Source organism: Mytilus edulis, chromosome 3 (genome assembly GCF_963676685.1).
Source record: "Mytilus edulis chromosome 3, xbMytEdul2.2, whole genome shotgun sequence".
NCBI classification, from domain to species: Eukaryota; Metazoa; Mollusca; class Bivalvia; order Mytilida; family Mytilidae; genus Mytilus; species Mytilus edulis.
In genome coordinates this window covers 60520474-60540432 of record NC_092346.1, presented here as the reverse complement: position 1 = coordinate 60540432, position 19959 = coordinate 60520474, and the positions used below count along the sequence as shown (strand labels likewise).

Genomic DNA, 19959 nt, shown 5'->3' with positions numbered 1-19959 from the left:
GCATGGTAAGGGTTAAGACCTGTACTGAAAATGTTTAAAACCTTTGATTGAAAAACTCTTTTGGTGAACCACATTTTGTGCAATCAAGCATGTATAGAAAAAACCTAAAATGTGATTTTATTTGTTACTCAGACCTAAATGTCAGTTGAGTTTTATATTATAAAGTTCTTCATAATAAATATGTAACAACATATACCCCGTAGTTTGCTGCTCAGTTTGATAATGATTATAAAGCTCAGCATCTTATTCAGCTTATGCAAAGTACTATACAAAGCATGGAGATGTACAGTGATTCAGAAACTATCAAAACAAAATGTGTCAATAACTGACATGCTTAAAGCTGGAAATACTCATCAATTAAAAGGCAGGTTGCCAAATATATAACTAAAATTGTTCTTCAAAGAATATAGCAAATAATATTTGATACTATATTTTGAAATTCATAAATAAATCCATGCACATGTAAAGCTAAATTAAGAACATAAATGTCTTAGTGTAATTCTCTTACCATGTAACCCTGTTTCAACATCTATATAGGATTTAAAATTAGTTTTTTTTTATTATTTTGTTGAGTCTTATTTCATAGAATGTAGGGGAATCACAATAGAAAATTTTGAAACACTACTGACTTTGAATCTTAAAACTTGTAATCTATTTTTTTTTATACAAAAAAAAGTTGTCTAAAAACAAAATGTATAGTAAAAATTATACCACATGTATATTTCACAACAATCTTGAATCATTCTAAAATTAACCATTATTTCAAAATGAGATGTAATATTCATGATGGCACGAGCTTCAACAATAAAGTACACAAGTTATTAAAAGAAAACTCGATAGAAATCATGTTTGCAGAATCCTTACAAAAAAACGTAATTACATGTATAAGTATTGAATGGTTTTTTTTCAGTAATTTCATAGGATGAAACACTTCATACAAAATGTTTTTTGGTCAAGGCTTTTATGCCCAAAAAATATACAACAAGAATGTGTCCATAGTACATGGATGCCCCACTCGCACTATTATATTCCATGTTAAGTGGACTGTGAAATTGGGGTTAAAACTTTAATATGGAATTAAAATTAGAAATATCATATCATAGAGAACATGTGTACTAATTTTCAAGTTGATGTGACTTCAACTTCATCAAAAACTACCTTGACCAAAATCTTTAACCAAAACTTTAACCTGAATTTCGCACTATCATTTTCTATGTTCAGTGGACTGCGAAATTGGGGTCAAAAACTTTAATTTGGCATGATAATTAGAAAGATTATATCATGGGGAACATGTGTACTAAGTTTCAAGTTGATTGGACTTCAACTTCATAAAAAACTACCTTGACCAAAAACTTTAACCTGAAGTGGGACAGACAGACGGGCGGTAGGACCAACGGATGGACGGGCACACAGACCATCGTAGGTGGGGCATAAAAAGAAGCATTCAATTCTCAATTAAAATCAGTAACGTACAGTCTGACATTTAGTATTAAAACATTTACTGTAAAAACAAGTCCATCATTACCATTTACTTGACCAGGATTTGGAATTGTATATAAAACTTAATAAAAATTTGTAAGGGTTCTGTGGAACCCAGTGTCTCGCCTACTCTTTCTGTTAATTGCAGGCGCAACAAAAATGAGGAAATAAATCAATAAAATATTCCTGTTGATACTATCTTTTGATTGTAAGAAGCTTCTGTCCAAGTTGGGTAAAAATCCAGGATAGTTTATGAATCTAATAAATGTTTAAAAACTTTAACTGCAGACTGAATGTAATGTTAACTGGAAGAAAACTAAATTTCCTTCTAGATACTAGCTTTTGATCATAAACAAGCTTCTGTCCAAGTTTGGTACAAATCCAAAATAATATAAGAAAGTTATTAAAATTTAAAAAAGTTTAACCACATAGTGAATGTGTTGTTTCCTGGCAGAAAATCTAAGTCCATTTAAAAGTAAAATACGAAAAAATAGATTCATTTTTTTACAAAATTTCCTTCTAGATACTAGCTTTTGATCATAAACAAGCTTCTGTCCAAGTTTGGTACAAATCCAAAATAGTATTAGAAAGTTATTAAAATTTAAAAAAGTTTAACCACATAGTGAATGTGTTGTTTCCTGGCAGAAAATCTAAGTCCATTTAAAAGTAAAATACGGAAAAATGGATTTTTTTTTTTACAAAATTTACTTCTGGATACTATCTTATGAACATAAACAAGCTTCTGTCCAAGTTTGGTACCAACCTAGGAAAGTTTAAGAAAGTAATTAAAATTTTAAAAATTTTAACCACAGAGTGAATGTAATATTTCCTGGCAGAAAAACTAAGTCCATTTATAAGTAAAATACGGAAAAAATGGAATTTTATTCTACAAAATTTACTTCTGGATACTATCTTATGATCATAAACAAGCTTCTGTCCAAGTTTGGTAGAAATCCAGGACAGTTTAAGAAAGTTATTAAAATTTCAAAAACTTTAACCACAGAGTGAATATTTGTGGACGCTGCCGACAACGACGACAGAATGTAGGAGCGCTTAGTCTCGCTTTTTCAACTAAAGTTGAAGGCTCAACAAAAATTGTGAAAAGAGCTAGCAAATTCTTAGTTCATCTTATGGATAAGACAGAAACAAGACCTGCGCAATTGCATTATGTAGAAAAGTTCCTGTAATCATTTCTTTCATATGAAGTCAGTGGTTTAGGAACTGTGGATACAAGCTGTTTACCCCTTATTTCGATATGAAAAAGTTCTTGCACTACAAAACCTTTTCATTCATATACAAATATAGAGATGTGCAATAATTGCCAATGAAACATCTATCCACCAAACTTCAAATAAAGTGGATGTAAGCAATTATAGGCTACAATGAGCAAAACCCATCCCATACCATGTGGTTGGCTGTAAAAGGTTCCCGATATAACCAAATATTAAACAATTTGTAACAGCCGAATTTATAACAAAACATTCTACAAGAAACAAATATGACAGACATGAACTAACTACAACCACTGAACTACCGGCTCCTGACTTTGGACAGGCACAGACAGAATGTTTTTATTATGAAATCCCGAAAAAATAAACTTGACAAAAAAATAAATAGGTGCACAATGGGACTATGTAAAAAAATTCTGTTAATTAATGAATGGACAAAATTGTTACCCTTTATTACTGCAAATGTCTAAGGTTTTACAAAATTACATTTAATTTAGGTCACAGTATTTTGTAAAGTCCTCTCTTTAATTTCAAAACAGCTTTCCATGAAACAGCACGCTGTGTCATATCTGTATAAAAGGTTTTGTTAGTTCAACAGTTACTTCTAACATAGGGAAAAACTTAAGTATACTTATACAGTTGATACACTGATATTCTACCTGATATGGCAAATTATGTAAGATTCTCAGACAATTAAAATTTTAAAAGAAGAATCCATTTATAAGTAAAATACAAAAAGTGTTAAGAAGTAATTTCAAAATTGTGATCATGGTGCAATTTTTAGATCCTGATCAAATTTCTGTCCAAGTTTCATGAAATACAGCGAAGTTTTAACAAAGTTATTAATGTTTTTCAAAATGTGAGACTTAACTTTAAACAAAGTTATTGATGTCTAAAAAATGTCTGACTTAACTTTTAACAATTTCAGTGGTGCAAAAAATATCAGTGAGACTTAATTTTAACAAATTTATTGATGTCTAAAAAAATGTCAGAATCCAACATTTTTCTTTCCTTCAATGATCTCTGATAATGTTACATATTTTCTAAAACACTTTATTCCAGATATAAGAAAACTTACCAATTGGCAGTTCTGGTACTGTTGGTTGTATCTCAGATGGTGGAATATCAGTAGCAAATGGTGTCATTGGACCATTGACCATGCATTGTCCTAAATAATTCAATAATTTCTGTGCTCTGTTCTGAGATGGATTAAATTGGAACAGTTGTGGATTCTCATCAATGAAGTAGGTATCCACCACACCTGACAGGAACTGTTTATGTTCTAATACATTCAACAGGAAAGGAATATTAGTCTGGAAATACAGGTGAAAATTGTATCAAACAAAATCTGTGTAAACTTGTTAATTATATGGAATTTCTATGGAGAATATGCATTGACAGAAACTAATGCATGCTAATAACTGATTTCTGTGTAAAATAGAAAATGTTTTGATGGTGACATCACATGATGCAACTTTATATTGAGTTTTCACTTTCAATAATGAGATTGGGATTCCGTTAGCAGAGGTGGAATTGCCTTCCCTCTGGAGCACATGAGTTCACTCTTGGTTTTTAGTTGCGGTTTGACTAAGTTTTTTTTATCATAAAGCATTGAGAAGACTTGTTAGTTCTTTTCATTATTGTTTTCCTTTTTAAACCATGGTACTAGTCTGTTTATCTTGGACTAATACTTTTTGATTGCCTTTGGTATCCTTCCTTTAATCTGTTTAATATAATAAACAGATTAAAGGAAGGATTTATAATCTGGTTTATTTTGAATAAATAATAAATCAAATTGTTTGGTAGGGAAGATAAATCCTCTCCCTTTGGTAGATAGTACTATGAGTATTGAATAGCTATGTTGAGAAGACAAATTATCTCCCTTAGTCCCTAACTAACTTTGATAAAGGTAGATAACTGACCGTGTCTGTTAAAACGTTAAAGTGGCATGGACCTCTTTTCTTAATAACCAAATAAGAAGTTGTTGAGCATACTGAAATTTGAACATCAAGGAGTCTCAGGGTTTTTTTTTACAGTTTAATATATATATATCACTAAAATATAGATTTGAAGGTCATATATTTCCTCTCATTCTAGTCTCAGATCCACTTGATGTTAAATATTGCCCTTTATAGCATTTGAAATTGAAATTTTGATTATTTAATGAAGATTGTTTATGGTGTTTAAAATATACAAATACCAATTACACTGTAATAAATAACATACCTTCACACCTCTAATTCTGAATTCTTTGAGAGTTCTTAACATTTTAGCACAGGCTGAAGGGTGATCCCAGGCATGAGCAATAACTTTGACCAGCAAAGAATCATAGTATGGAGATATAATGGCACCAGCAAAACCTAACGCACTGTCCAGTCTTATACCCATACCTTCTCCACTTCTGAATACCTGGAAAAGTAAAATACTATGTCAAGTTTCTTTGATCATATCTCTGCTGTTTATTCCAAACATAGCAATAATTTAAATATAAAATATCTATTTGAGAAATTCTATGATATCGAAAAAAAAATTAAGAAGAAAAGTAATAAACTGAATACCAAGCTAGGATTTAAAATTAAACAATTCTATGAGCAATCCTAAAATTGAAAAGATCCTCTATACTGCAAAAAGGTATCAATTCATAGCCTTGCATAAAATTGTTAATTTTCATTGTTTTTGAGGAGTCTATAAAGAAAGAAAAAAAATTCAAAAATAAAAACCGTTATTTTCATATTTGAGTCATCCATGTAAAGAAAAATCAGTTGAATATTGGAATATCTAAATATAGTCTAGACCATATGTATAAGGTCCATATGACCAATCAATCTTAAATATATGTACCGGTACTAAGTTTAAAGTAGATGTGGGAACAACTACCTTAACCAAAACCTTTTTTATATATATATTTTTATTAAATATAAGTTTTTACATAATCTGACAAAGTTTTTGGGGTGAATTAATTATAATTAATTTAAAAGAACAGACCTCTATTCTACCAGTGTCTGGTTGAAATTGTCTGGCTGGATCTTCTGTTGTCATCCTACATTGTATAGCACAACCATGTAATGCAATCTTGTCTTGTTCTAGTCCAATTTCTTTCAGACTTCTACCTTCAGCCACTTTAATCTGGGATTGTACCAAATCGACTCTGTAATATCATAATAGTTTTATTGTTGACTGAATGTATTCATTAATAGACTGAAATACTATGTAAAAACAAGAATGTGTCCCAAGTACACGGATGCCCATTTTCTATGATCAGTGGACCGTGAAATTGGGGTAAACACTCTAATTTGGGCATTAAAATTAGAAAGATCATATCATAGGGAACATGTATACTAAGTTTCAAGTTGATTGGACTTCAACTCCATCAAAAACTACCTTGACCAAAAACTTTAACCTGAAGCGGGACGAACAATATACGGACGAACAGACGAACGAACAGACAGATGATTGGACCCACAGACCAGAAAACATAATGCCCCTCTACTATCTTAGGTGGGGCATAAAAAAAAAATCATCAATAAGGACCCAGTCATTAAAATGCTTCTGACATGATTTTTGAACAAATTTAATTCTGGAATTGAAAGCAAGAGAGAAGTCTCACCTATCAAAAAATTTGAAGTTACATCATAAGGGGACAAAAGGTTTTCAGTTGGAATTAGAAAAACTTTGTTCCCATATATCTTAACTTTTTTTTTAAAACCATTTCAAATAAGATATTCTATAAAATCATAGGAATACAATTACCCTGTGACTTCTTCTGTAACTGTATGTTCTACCTGTAGACGAGCATTAACTTCAATAAAGAAGTACTGTCCATTTGTATCGAGTAGGAACTCCACAGTACCAGCATTCTCATATCCTACAAACTGGGCCAGTTTTACAGCATCAGCTGTCATACTATCTCTAATCTCTCTGGGTAATTGTGGGGCTGGTGCTATCTCTACAACCTTCTGATGTCGTCTCTGTACAGAACAATCTCTTTCATACAGATGAACAATATTTCCATGGGAATCGCCTAAAACACAAACAACATTTAAGGGCACAAATATATGAGCACCTTAAAATTCAGCATTTTATGGTTTGTCAGCATAGTGCACAAATATTGCAATGACTGTTTGTAGTTGCCAAAAATTAGGTGGCTGCTGCAAAGAGTTAAATTATATACTGTGGGTTCATTATTATTCGTTGAATACCAATTTTCGTGGATTTCGTGGGCACAGATAAACCACAAAATTAAATGTTCAACAAATGACAAATTTTCTATAGGCTTGTATGCAGACTTCGGCAAAACCATGAAATTAAACATCAACATACATATAAATTTTCTTTAATCCAAGAGATTTGGTACCCACGAAAATAAATAAATCCACAGTAGAGAAATCATTTTGGTGGATCTGAAAGTGACCGGCGATAGCAGGTGACTGTTGAAATTAGATGATGATTATGGCAGGTTTGACTGTACAATAATGTCCTTTGCAACAAGCTGATATTTCAACACTATTGTCAAACAACAAGAGATTTAAAATTCTTAAATATTGGATCTGATTAATATACAAACCTATGATCTGTACTTCTATATGTCTAGGTCTCTCTATGAATTTCTCTAAAAACAAAGCTCCATTGCCAAAGGCTGATTCTGCTTCAGAGTATGCTCGATGAAAATTTTCTTCAACTTCCTAAAATAGTAAATTTGCTCAAATTGAATTATATATCCAACCCTTTTTGAATATTTCAATATGTTCCACTTCAGGGTTCCCACTATATTTTTTCATTTTCAATTATGGATATCAAATTAATATTAATGATGACCATGACTATTTTGTACTTTTTACTGTAAGTATCAATTATCATTTAGTTTTAAATGGCATGAGCAGGTGCCTCTGGTTGAGAAGGTACATCAGAGATCACCCGTTCTTTTTGTTTTTTCTTTCAAAGTTCAGACTCATGACCAAATATACAAACAGCAGAAATTTCCTCATAAACAATTATTCTCACCTCTAATTTTCTCACAACCCTCATACCCCTGCCACCTCCACCAAATGCTGCTTTAAATATAACAGGTAGACCATACTGTTCACAAAACAGATAAGCTTCTTCAGCATTTTCTACTGGGCCAGGTGTTCCAGGTACAACTTGTACACCTGAAAATATAAATATTGAGTAAATAATAATGTACATCGTCTTTAGCTCCGTGTATTTAAGCTTAGTTTACAGGTGCAGTTATGAGTAAAATGTATATTTTATGCCACTGCAAAACTACTATGCTTTTTCAAAATATTTTCCTTCATATACAGGCTTAAACAAGTTGCGATATAAGATGTGAGTTTGTTACCTAGGACAAATAAAATTATATGTGTGTTTCCTATTACATCTTTGAAAGAAAATAGAAGGAAGGTCGAGATTTTTTATTTTACATTTTTTTAATTGAGTCTATGGGAGAGAAATTCTGACTTTAACAATGCTTATTGAAAAATGACCAAACAAGAATGTTTCCTTAGTACAGAGATGCCCCATCCACATTATCATTTTCTAAGTTCAGTGGATCGTGAAAATGAGGTAAAAACTCTAATTTGGCATGAAAATTAGAAAAATCATATCAACAGTAACATGTGTACTAAGTTTCAAGTTGATTGGACTTCAACTTCATCAAAAACCACTTTGACCAATAGCTTTAACCTGAAGCGGGATAGACGGAATAACGGACGGACGAACCAATGAAGAACAGGCGAACAGACAGACGAGTGGACGCACAGACCAGAAATCATAATGCCAAATGGGGCATAATACAAACTTTAAGATAGGCTATTTGGTCCAAGGATACAGTTATCGTCCTTTGGTTTTCGTTGTCTACAAATATAGTCTCTAGTGTAAACAGTGTATAATTTGCATTTTTTTTTCATCATTTTTTTCATCCAAATTTATTTCTGATATTTGATGCATGAAATATAAAACAAGGGGGTGAAACTACATGTTGAAAAAATTTGTGTGATGTAGCTTTATGTTAAGTAGTGACTTGGTCTAGTTAAAAAAGGTAAAAAATTAGTATGTCTGAAACTGTCAAACTGAATTTTAGACCCCCTTAACATAGAATTGTTCACATTTTGAAATAGGGCTGGTAGAAGTTTGTATAATTTCGATATTATTTTTCCCAATAGTAATCTTTTTGAGATAGAGCAGATACGATTTTTTTAATTTGAATTTATTGTCTAAAAGAAATGAAGACCGAAATAACAGTGTTATGTTATATAAATACAGGGAAGGTAGAGAAATAGGGACCTTCTTTTACTTAACGGGTCCCAACCCATATAGAGCTATACTGAACTATCCTTGACCCCAACCCTTACCCTAACCTATACCTAAACCTGACACTAGCTCTAACCCTAAAACCTAACCTCAAACATCTCCTAACCTAACCAAAACAATGAATGAACTCTTACTCTAAAGTATAGGGACCCTTGAAGTAAAAGAAGTCCGAAATAGGAAACACACATATGTTTGTATATGAATCCTTTCAACTGAAAGGAAGAAGCTTCATATATTATTACCAGCATCAATAGCTGCCTGTCTTGCCTCTACTTTATCGCCCATTTTTCTGATGACCTCTGGTGATGGACCAATCAACTGTATACCAGCATCTACACAAGCATCTGCAAAATCTGATCGCTCTGATAAAAATCCATATCCTGGATGGATAGCATCTACTTCATTTTCCTATAAAACAGTTTATAGAAGTACAGAAAAGTATATGAAGGAGCAGTGTTAAAACTTCTCGACAAACAATGAGAAATAGTTTTAAAAGAATAAATTACAATATAAGATTTTTCTCAGAAACACATCTCAAATTTTAGAGGGTTGAACAATTGCCACTTATCAATAAGGGAAAGAGCATAAAGTTTGTTTTCATGAATTACAGGATTTGAGGTTTATGAGATGTGATTTGAACAAATTAGCCAAGCAGAGCATGTTAAAACATTTGATTTATTCCAAAACATTTAAATTTTGCAATTTTAGGGGCACACCGGGCACCTTAATCTGCCACTGTCTGTTTTTTTTTATTAGATATAATATGGAAACACATATATTGATAATACCTGTGCTATTTGTATGATCTCAGGTATATTAAGGTAGGCAGCTACAGGTGGCAGACCTTTACCTATTAAATAACCTTCATCAGCCTTTTGTCTATGCATGTGCATTCTATCCTGTTCTGAGTATATAGCCACTGTCCGTATATCCATTTCAGTACATGCTCTGAACACCCTAATGGCTATTTCACCTGAAAAGTAATAAATTCAGCTGATTTAATGTTGTTTCATCATTTTTTTTTTTTTTTAAAAGCCAATTTTTTTAGTTAAAGGAATTTGCTATTTTTCTGATTTTTCAATAGATACATGCAATTAAAAAGAACTAGATATCTTCTATTCACATGTATTTGTCAACCGTATATATTTCTCTATGAAATATATATAATGAAAAAACAAAGAGAACAAGGCATATGGATCAATTATGATTATAATTTTACTGTCATTACCCAATCACCTTTGTGGTATTTAAATACCTATTGCCTGACCAGTATAAAAAATTGTCAACACAATTTGTCCATTTAAATTGTACAATAGGTATTGTGAGAACTCATCAACAAGTGGTCATTTAACTACCCAGTAAAAAAAAATCACTAAAAGGTAATATTTAAATGACTGATAGATAGCTTGCTTTCCTCATGTATCATGACCAATGTCCTGAATAGACTATTCTATTTAGAGATGGGACATTTTAAGCCATTTCTTTTTGTGTCTCTTTACAGTGAAGATGGAAATTCAATCAGTGATTTTAGTTTATAAATAAAAGGCGATATATGTTTGCTTCATGGTGTTTTAATGTGGGATATATTTTAAGTTTCTGATTCCTGATATGGAATTAAAGTGTTTGTGAAATGGATTTTTTTGGATAGCCCATCTAATTGTGAATAATTCTACAAGATGAATTATGTGTGGCTTGGTGTTTTATAATGGGATATATTTTCATGTTATATTACGATTCCTGAAATGGAATAGTAGTGATGCTAAGTTTCATTTAATATTCAGGATCTTCTTCAATCGGAATTACTGTGAAAAATTTATTTTCAATATATCAAAAAAAGTACAAAGGCTTAGTGAATAGAAATTTCAGTGCTTTATTCTTCATTATGAAAGTGGGATTTACCAGCAATGATTTATTTGTGATTGTTAGCAAAAAAAAAATTTTACAATAATTATCTTTGTTAGAAAGAACAAGTAGTGTATCAAATGTAAAATGTCCCATACCTAAATAGAATAGTCCATTCAGGACATTGGACATGAGGAAAGCAAGCTAGCTATCATTCATTTAAATTAGCTCTGTTAAAAAAAAACCAGGTAAATCTACAGGTAGTTAAATGACCACCTGTTGATAATAGCTCTCACAATACCTATTGTACAATTTAAATGGACAAATTGTGTTGACAATTTTTTAAACTGGTCAGGCAATAGGTAATTCACTACCACAAAGGTGATTGGATACCCACAGTAACTAAGAGTTGATAACATCAACTGATATGTCATGTACAAATTTTAATCTAACGCAATGAATTGTTTAGATTTTTCCAAGTACATTGAAATAACCACAAAGTAAATAGCTAGGCAAGTATTACATGCAATATGAGTTATAGACTTTACCATGTATATGAAGATTAAACGTTTTGGAAAGATAGAGAAAAATTTATAAATCAGTTAATAGAAATTTAAAAATGTCTGTCATTTAATAACTATAATGACACAGTTATTCAAATCAGAGCATTCATAAAATGTTGGAAATGGTGGGGAATACAGTTAATAGTAAAACAAAACCACTACTCTCTCACTAGACTCCTTCATAGCTCTCACCTCTATTGGCCACCATTAACTTTTTAATTTTTTGTCTAGTGGCTGGATGTTCAGAGGCATACTGTCGGACAAGTCCAACTGGAAGCTTATAGCCATGTCTCTGTTTGGTTGGTATAGATTCGGCCAAGTGACATCTTGCTGTTGTACACAAACTGGACACCCTTGACTGCAGTCTAAACATGGCTTGTTTTTTAATCCACTATTATAATTCAGTCTTTATTGATGTAACTTTCCAATCTGAAAAATAAAATGCTTCATTATTCTTTCAGTAAAAGTAAAATGCATTTAAATCATTCATTAATGGAATATAACACTTACAGGAAAATTCAATTGAGTCTCAAAATAAGTCTTCTATAGATAATTTTATTATGAAATTCAACAATCAAATGAATCAAACATTTCAAGTTAATTTCAATAAATCTAAAATTTTGAGGTAAAAGAATGGCCAAAATTTTTTTTTGTTGTTGACTCTGCAGCAATTTATTAAATTTGTAGAACTTTTTTAAAAGTTGCTAACAAATCTAAAAAAAATCCAGATCTGTCCTGAAATGAATATCTTTTAACAGTATTTCTTTATAACTTTTTACATTCCACTTTCTGAACTTTTTTGTTTTACATTAATTTTTGTTATAACATGCATAATATTCCTCACCTACCACATGTATAATAAATATGACATACAAAAAATGCAAGCACTGAAAAACATATGATAAAGCTATGAGTCTGTAATTTTCATTCCTGGACACATGACATTGAACTTTAAGCTTAAACTTTTAAAATCATGCATAACATTAGTGTAATGCCAAGGACAGAGCCCTGCTTTACAACTATAATCAGTAAATCATTATCTACCTTTAGTCTTCAAGAAAAAACTTTACTTAAAATAAACAAAACACATCAGGTGAAAAGTATAAATATTAACAATTAAAGAGGATGAATAGATTATATTAATAAATGTTATAATAACCAAGATTTCATATTTTGACAGTGCATGTCCAGTAAATATATGAAGGAAAGTCAACATTTGTAGTTTCAAATACAAATTTAATGAAGTATGGAATACTACTAACTTTAAGTCACAAATTTACAATCATGTACTGACTCAATATATCATCTTACACTTACATGAATTAACAAATTTAAGTAAAACATATTAAATGAAAATATGTATTGTAAACTTGATGTAAAAAGCTCTTATCATATATTTCAAAATCAACAAAAAGACAAACAAATAGGAAAAATAAGTATAAAAGTAACAATAGTATTTCACCTCACCATCAATTGTTTATGTTTACTACATGTATTTCCTGGTAAATGTATTATATAAATATACATCCTGGATTATAGAAAATTACTTGTAGTTATCTATGTCCTGTATATATATATACATGTGTATTTCAGCAATTAAAACGAACATATATAATAATCAATCAATTAAGGAATTACTTTTCCCCCTTTTTCAAAAAGTGAAAAACATTCAAATAAGGATTTACATGTGAGGATGTGGAAAGTACAATCTCTCGTATCATTAGACATTATCATTAATAGTTCAAGATCAAATATTGTATCATTCCGTAAAACAGAAACACTGCTTTTTGGCTACACAGCAGAATGTAGATAATCATGCACATGTAGACATCCTTTTGATTCTAGTCTAAAAAGTTAACAAAATTTCTACATCATCAAACAGAATCATAATAATACCAATTATGTTGTTTTTCAGCAGAATCAAAGATAGGCCAGGAATGGATGCTGCACTTCAAAGTATCAGTTTGTTACCTTGCCTACTTTGAATGTATGATTTTTGTATTGTTTTATCTACTGGAAATATAAATTTGACTTAAGAGATTGAAAGCCATAGAGATCCTATCATCATCATAAAGTTTAAGAACAACCAGGAGTTTCTTTTATTATACTATTTGCTAGTATTTAGTGTGTATAAATGTAAAACATTTGGAAAGTGTATACATGTACATGCATAATTACATTTTTTACTTATTTTTTCCTTTGCTTAATGTTTCACAATTTTGCTTCAGTTTATTTAAGGTTTTTTTTAGCTGTTTATGGTTCTTTTTTGCAATAACAAAACTCTTCATGTGAGCCTAACAGTCTGTACCAAACTGTTTTAGGGTTTTTCTGACCTAAAAGGAAATTTGATATTTTCTTCTATATTTTCAAGTAAAAAATCTAAATATATCTGTCTGACCGAACAATTTTTTGTCTGACATTTTGTTGGTCAGACAGAGTTTGGGATATATTGGCCTTACATTCACTTAGGTATAAACATCAAGTTAGCATATACAAAGTAGACAATATAACGTTAAGCTCTTGAACACTTTGTGGAACCATCATAAATTGTCAAATTATACAAAGCAAGTCATGAAAAGAAAAGCCATAACTGCTTTTTACATCAGATGACGCTGAGTGCATTCCAGTGTATTGCTGTTGCCTAGAGTTTCCATAGGTAACTTTTGTGTTGGGACTGTAACTGATCTATAAACATGATTAATATGCTGACATTACCAAATAAATAAATTTGGTGTTTTTACTGTCTTCTGATTGGTTAAAATTATTAGTTTTATTTTCAATGTTGTCAATTTTGATGGCGACACGCCCACTCTGACGTTGTGTATTCATATGCCAACATGTGTGTATGTTGTTATTGTTAATATAGATAATACAAAAAGTTCTTTGAGCCTTACTTTTGATAGAAATTTATTTATAATGAATGGCAATAATTTATTTTAACTTTATTGAACCATAAAACTAATTTATGCTTCGCGGATTATTCAATGTGAAGAGTCAAAAATTAGTTTTATGGTTCAATAAATTCAAAATAGATAATAGCCATTCATTAAGTGCAAAAAACATTCCTTATCGCTTGTTATAAATTAATTTTTTCAATGCATACTACTAAAAATATTTTTTTCAGAACATAAATTAATAATATGAAAGTGTTTTGTCATTAAACATATGTAACAGGCTATTTTTTGAACTTGGAATTATTTTTAATTATGGAATTTACATAATTTCTTGTGTTTAATTTTTTTTGATAAATTCTATGTTTATTTGGTATTATAATCTTTTAAGTGGTTAATAACACTTTCCATACAATGTATTTTGGTTAGATAGTGTTGTGCGCGGCACAGTACATTCTTTTGAAAATATACTATTTTCTTTGTAATAGAAAGTGTTGTGCGCAGCACAGAACATTTCAGTACAGAATAAACATGGAATTTATTAAAAAAATTCAATAAGAAGAAATCAAGAAAATTCCATAATTAAATATAATTCCAAGTTCAAATAATAGACTGTTATATATATAAGTAAAAAATCTTTAATATCAATGCTCACGTACAGAAAAAGCGTGTTAACGCATACATGTATGTGAAAGAGTATCTCAAGAACGTTTGCAATCTTCAATGCAGAGTTATCAGTCTTTGCTCTCTCTCAAGGACGATAACTCTGCATAGGACATTGATTTTTTTGCTGGAAAATATGAATGTCTACTCAAATCCATTGAATCTATTAGAAAAATCAAATTATTACAGAAGAGTATCCACCATGCACTTGCACTGCACTATTATAAATATAGTAGAAAAGAATGATATACAAATGAATGCAAATTATATATATGTTGTGTACATTTTATTATTTTGTACAGGTTCTTACTTGTACAAAAACTTTATACAAGTAATTACTTGTATAATGCAATCATACAGGTTATTACTTGTACAAATATAATTGTACAAGTAATAACCTGTACAAATTTTTTTTGAGAAAAAGATAATAACTTGTACAACTCACTATCTTTAAGTTATATTTGTTTCTTCTTTTATCTAAAAACTCTTCTCTTTTGGGTTTGTTAGACTGGATTTTTTTGTGCATTTTGTCACATTTTTGAAATTTATTTGTGTTTGGTTTTTTTTCCTTATTTTCAAATATTTATTATAAGTATTGATTTTGAAATGTTAGAAGTTTACAGACAAACGAAGGATGCAAAGTAATTACATCAGTTAACATGACAACTTTAGCTAAACAGCTTGATGCCACATAAATACAGACTTCTGGTGCAAAGTGACATAGTCGTATTAAAGCAAAAATTAAATTGTTACCCTTCAACCATTTATTTTCAAACATACATCATTACAAAAAGTTGCATACATAATATCATATATTGGAAACAAAAGTCAAGCCTAATAGATTACATATCCTATTTGATTACATATCCTATTTGTTTGCACAATACAAGGAAGCATGCCATCTTGAATTACACAATAAGTCCAATTATGGTCTAGCAACCTTGAATTTATAAGCTATGGTGCTGTCCATCAGATTTAGTTTGGTAAGCCACTTAAAAAAAAATTCAGCTGCTCTTTTTGACTTTAAAGGGCGCAATACACTGAATTTGGTTAAGTGGTCCTTGTAGTGCATGCTTCACTTCTATTCTCCATCTGGACATGATTGATAGTCAACAAGGTCTACTTGACAACAGGAATTAAAGTCTGTAGATGTGAAAGGACAAACTAACAATTTGGTGGTTTCAGAGCGACTTTTTTCAAAATACAATGTTCACAACATCTGAATAAAAAGTCTCTGATGATATTTGCAAATTGTTTTTTTAACTTCTTATATGTTTTGTGGATGCCTTCATGACCAACTCCAGAATTTGATATATAAAATGTACTCACACATTGAGAGTTGATACCTTTAGGCTAAGTAATAAATAATTTCTTAAAAGGGAAATGATTTCAATGTTGTGAACTTAAAATAGGCCGACGTAAAATAATGATTTGTACAAGTTATCTTTTTCTCAGTAAAAATTGTATTAGTAATTACTTGTACAATTGCATTTGTACAAGTAATAACTTGTATGATGGCATCATACAAGTAATTACTTGTATAAAATTTTTGTACAGGTAACCTGTACAAAATAATAACATGTACACGACATATACATATATATATACAAATATTAATACAATATATAACCAAAAAAAACAGAGTATACTGATTTGTATCACTACAATATAATAGTTATTACGATGAGGTTGAATTTATCATTTGTCTCAGAAAAAAAATAAATCTGTACTTTAACCTCACTTTCAGGTATAGAGATGTAATTTTTTTTTCTGAGACTAGTGCTTGTGACCATCCACAAAAACTTGTGGTCATCCGATGGTCAGTACTTCAGTACTTTGATTCTCTATGTAGTATTAAACACACAGATAGCATTAATTCCAGGGACATTTAAATACCCTTAGTGTTATTGTTAATCTCCTCTACACCCTGAATACATACATTTTGGCTTACACATAATATTGTTTAGTTTTATTCGAATTTAAGAGAGAAGATTTGTTAGGTCAATTACTTAAAATGTACTCAAGAGGCAGTAAATTTAGATACAATCTTGGTAAAGTTATCCATCCTTATACAGTCTGCACCAAAAACTTTTTTCAACACCTAGTCCGAAGACCAATATTCTGACATTTTTCCTATTGGGCCAAACAAAATTTTTCAAAAACTTACTAGTCCGAATGAAATTTTACTAGTCTGGGGCATCGGACTAGTGGCTAACCATGCAGACTGCTTATAACATGTATAACAAATATAAAAGGTTACCAATTTCACACTGTAATTGGATCTTTGATTTTTGTTTATGTTGGTACACATCATATAAATATTGATTCCCTTGTCATCAAATTAAGACAAAACTTAATAGTTTCGGCTTTGCTCATTGTTGAAGGCCGAACAGTGACCTTACTGTCCTATTTTGTTAATTTCTGTGTCATTTAGTCTCTTGTGGAGAGTTGTCTCATTGGTGGTCATACTACATCTTCTTTTTCATAATTAATACTGTTACTATACACATATGAACATTCATCATGTTTTTGTTTGTTGTTTTGAGCTTTGTATCAATCTGATGACTTCAGCCCTTTTCAACTGGATTTATTTTGAAGTTGTTAAAAGTGTTGTGCTGTTGCACCGAAATCCCAAGTTAGGTAATTGGAAACATGTTTAACCTTCACATGTTCTGTATTTGCATGTCAGTAGACTGTATTTCAGTGGTTGTTGTTTTTTTGCTGTATGTCATATTTGGTTTTTTTGTTATTTATCATATTTATTTTTTTGTTTATTGTTTTTTTCATAAATGAAGCTGTCAGCATGGTTAGTTTTCTAGTTTCAACTGTTTTTCTTTTGACATGTTCAGTTGGGACCTGTTCTAGCTTGTTATGTACATGCAGTATGGGTTTTGCTCATTGTTGAAGGCTGGAGAGTGACCTACAGTTGATAACTTCTATGTCATTTGGTCTCTGGTTAAAAATTGTCTCATTTGGCAATTATATCACATCTTAAAGTCATCTTATTTCTATTTTGTACATTTCCCATTATGGCTATAAGAGTGAAAGCTATACTAAATTCAAATAAAACTAAGAAGCAATCTCCAGCTCATAAGGTCTCAATCTCGTTTTATTGCTTGAAACAATTTTAATTTTTATGGGAAAATAAGGGAGCACACATGAAATACCTCTAACATGTCTAATGCTTTACAGTTTACTGATCATGATTGAACTACATCAACTTAACCTTATCAATGACCCATGTCAAATATGTCAAGGTCAGTTAAAACTTACCAGACAGACATGTATGTACCTTACAATCCTTCTAATTTCCATATTAATTTTATACATACTAATGTGATGCTTATAACATTTGAGAGACAGACCAAACAAATAAATTTTAAAATTAAGCAATGAACCATGAAAATGAGGTTAAGGTCAGATGAAACTGCCAGACAGTTATATACACCTTACAATCATTAAATTCTTGAAATGTGGTACCTGAGAAGCAGACCAAACAACTAAAATTCAAAACTGACCATGAACAATGAAAATGAGGTCAAGTTCTGTTCAGATGAATGTTGTCAGTAATGAAAGACCAACAAGTATTTAATTCCACATTTTACATTATTAAACAACATCTGGAATTTTTCTTCAATCAGATTTTTTTTAAAGAAAGCTTCAATACTCTGAATTTGAGAAATCATGAGCAAGTAAATAAAAAATAAAATGTAAAACAAAATAAAAGTTCTTTCATACTAGTTACGTTTTGCTTATAGCCTCTTAGAAAATAATCAAACCACAAAAACTTAACATTGACCATTGAACCATGAAGAGAATGTCAAGGTCAGATGAAATCTAACAGACAGACATGAACATTTCACAATCAATCCATCCATACATTTGATTATTTTGTATGCCACATATGAAATCACAAAAATTGATTCCCAGAATAAAAGTACTTCCACAGTAACTGTTTGCTTATAACATCAAGAAGAAACTAATCAAACCACAAAAACTGAACATTGACCATATGACTCTGAGCTATAAGATGTCAAATTCAGATGAAACCTGCCAGATAAACATGTACACCTGACAATCATTGCATACACAAAATATAGTTGATCAATATCACAATTTATCAAAGAAATTCACTTGAATAAAATATGAAGATACAGCAAACAAGAAAAAATGAGACTTAAAACCAAAATAAATAGGTGACATTCATTATATCATGTACATCATTTGTATATAGTAGAAACTTTTTAAGTTTGAAATCAAAACATTTCAGTATATCCAGCTTGCCTTCTGTAAGTTCTTATCATGTTGATATCAGTGATAATTCATACCAATTATCATCAAAATTATCTTCAGCAGTTCAAGGTGCTAGCACTGCTAGGATTGAGGAAAATGTTTGTATACATGGATATATATATATATTTTGTTTTTTCCAAAGTTTGTACACAAAAACCAATAGTAATTGATACTATAATGATTCCTTTATGGTTTACCTACATATATGTATACCCTTGAAATTCAAGAAAAATGAATTCCAAGACAATGACAGTTATTCTTATTTTTTAATAATTATTGCATTATTAAAGGTTTATAGAAATTAATTAATTAATATCAACATGCTTTTCAAATATTTTGCATACCTTGAAATTAAAGAAACGGCCTTCAAGGAAAAGTTACACACTAAATGTTTACCTTGACATGGCCCTGGGTAATTTATACCCATAATTTTTACGTTTTAGAAAAACAAATTTATATATGAATATATATTTGGCAAAGAACAGGCCTGATGTTAATATCAATCATGAAAAATATAACTGACAATATACATACCAATAAATCTATGCAAGCGACAATACTCTAATAATTATCATGCTTTGGACTTACAAAAAACTGGCCAATGCAGACGATGTGCTTCCGGTAAGGGCGAGTATTAGGGCCGTGCTTGACAAAATATATTATTAGTTGTCCTCTTCCTTTGGTCGAGAT

The 19959-nt window shown here is 30.5% G+C and overlaps 1 protein-coding gene across 6 annotated transcripts in view; it reads right to left on the bottom strand.

Annotated features, from left to right (window-relative positions):
* LOC139516990 (pyruvate carboxylase, mitochondrial-like) overlaps positions 1-19959 on the bottom strand; it is a 38036-nt gene extending 18077 nt beyond the window's left edge. The window contains exons 1-11 of one of the 6 annotated variants that reach the window (XM_071307512.1): positions 19804-19959; positions 11615-11851; positions 9806-9990; positions 9260-9425; positions 7710-7855; positions 7273-7390; positions 6459-6729; positions 5694-5856; positions 4935-5117; positions 3787-4021; positions 509-529 (exon numbers count right to left, since the gene is read on the bottom strand). In XM_071307512.1, the coding sequence (XP_071163613.1) occupies positions 509-529; positions 3787-4021; positions 4935-5117; positions 5694-5856; positions 6459-6729; positions 7273-7390; positions 7710-7855; positions 9260-9425; positions 9806-9990; positions 11615-11795 (1669 nt within the window). In that variant the 5' untranslated portion in view covers positions 11796-11851; positions 19804-19959. Of the gene's footprint in view, positions 1-508; positions 530-3786; positions 4022-4934; positions 5118-5693; positions 5857-6458; positions 6730-7272; positions 7391-7709; positions 7856-9259; positions 9426-9805; positions 9991-11614; positions 11852-12889; positions 12948-19613; positions 19680-19803 lie in introns of those variants that run through there. The other 5 variants (XM_071307514.1, XM_071307513.1, XM_071307515.1 and 2 more) reach the window with 5 other exon arrangements.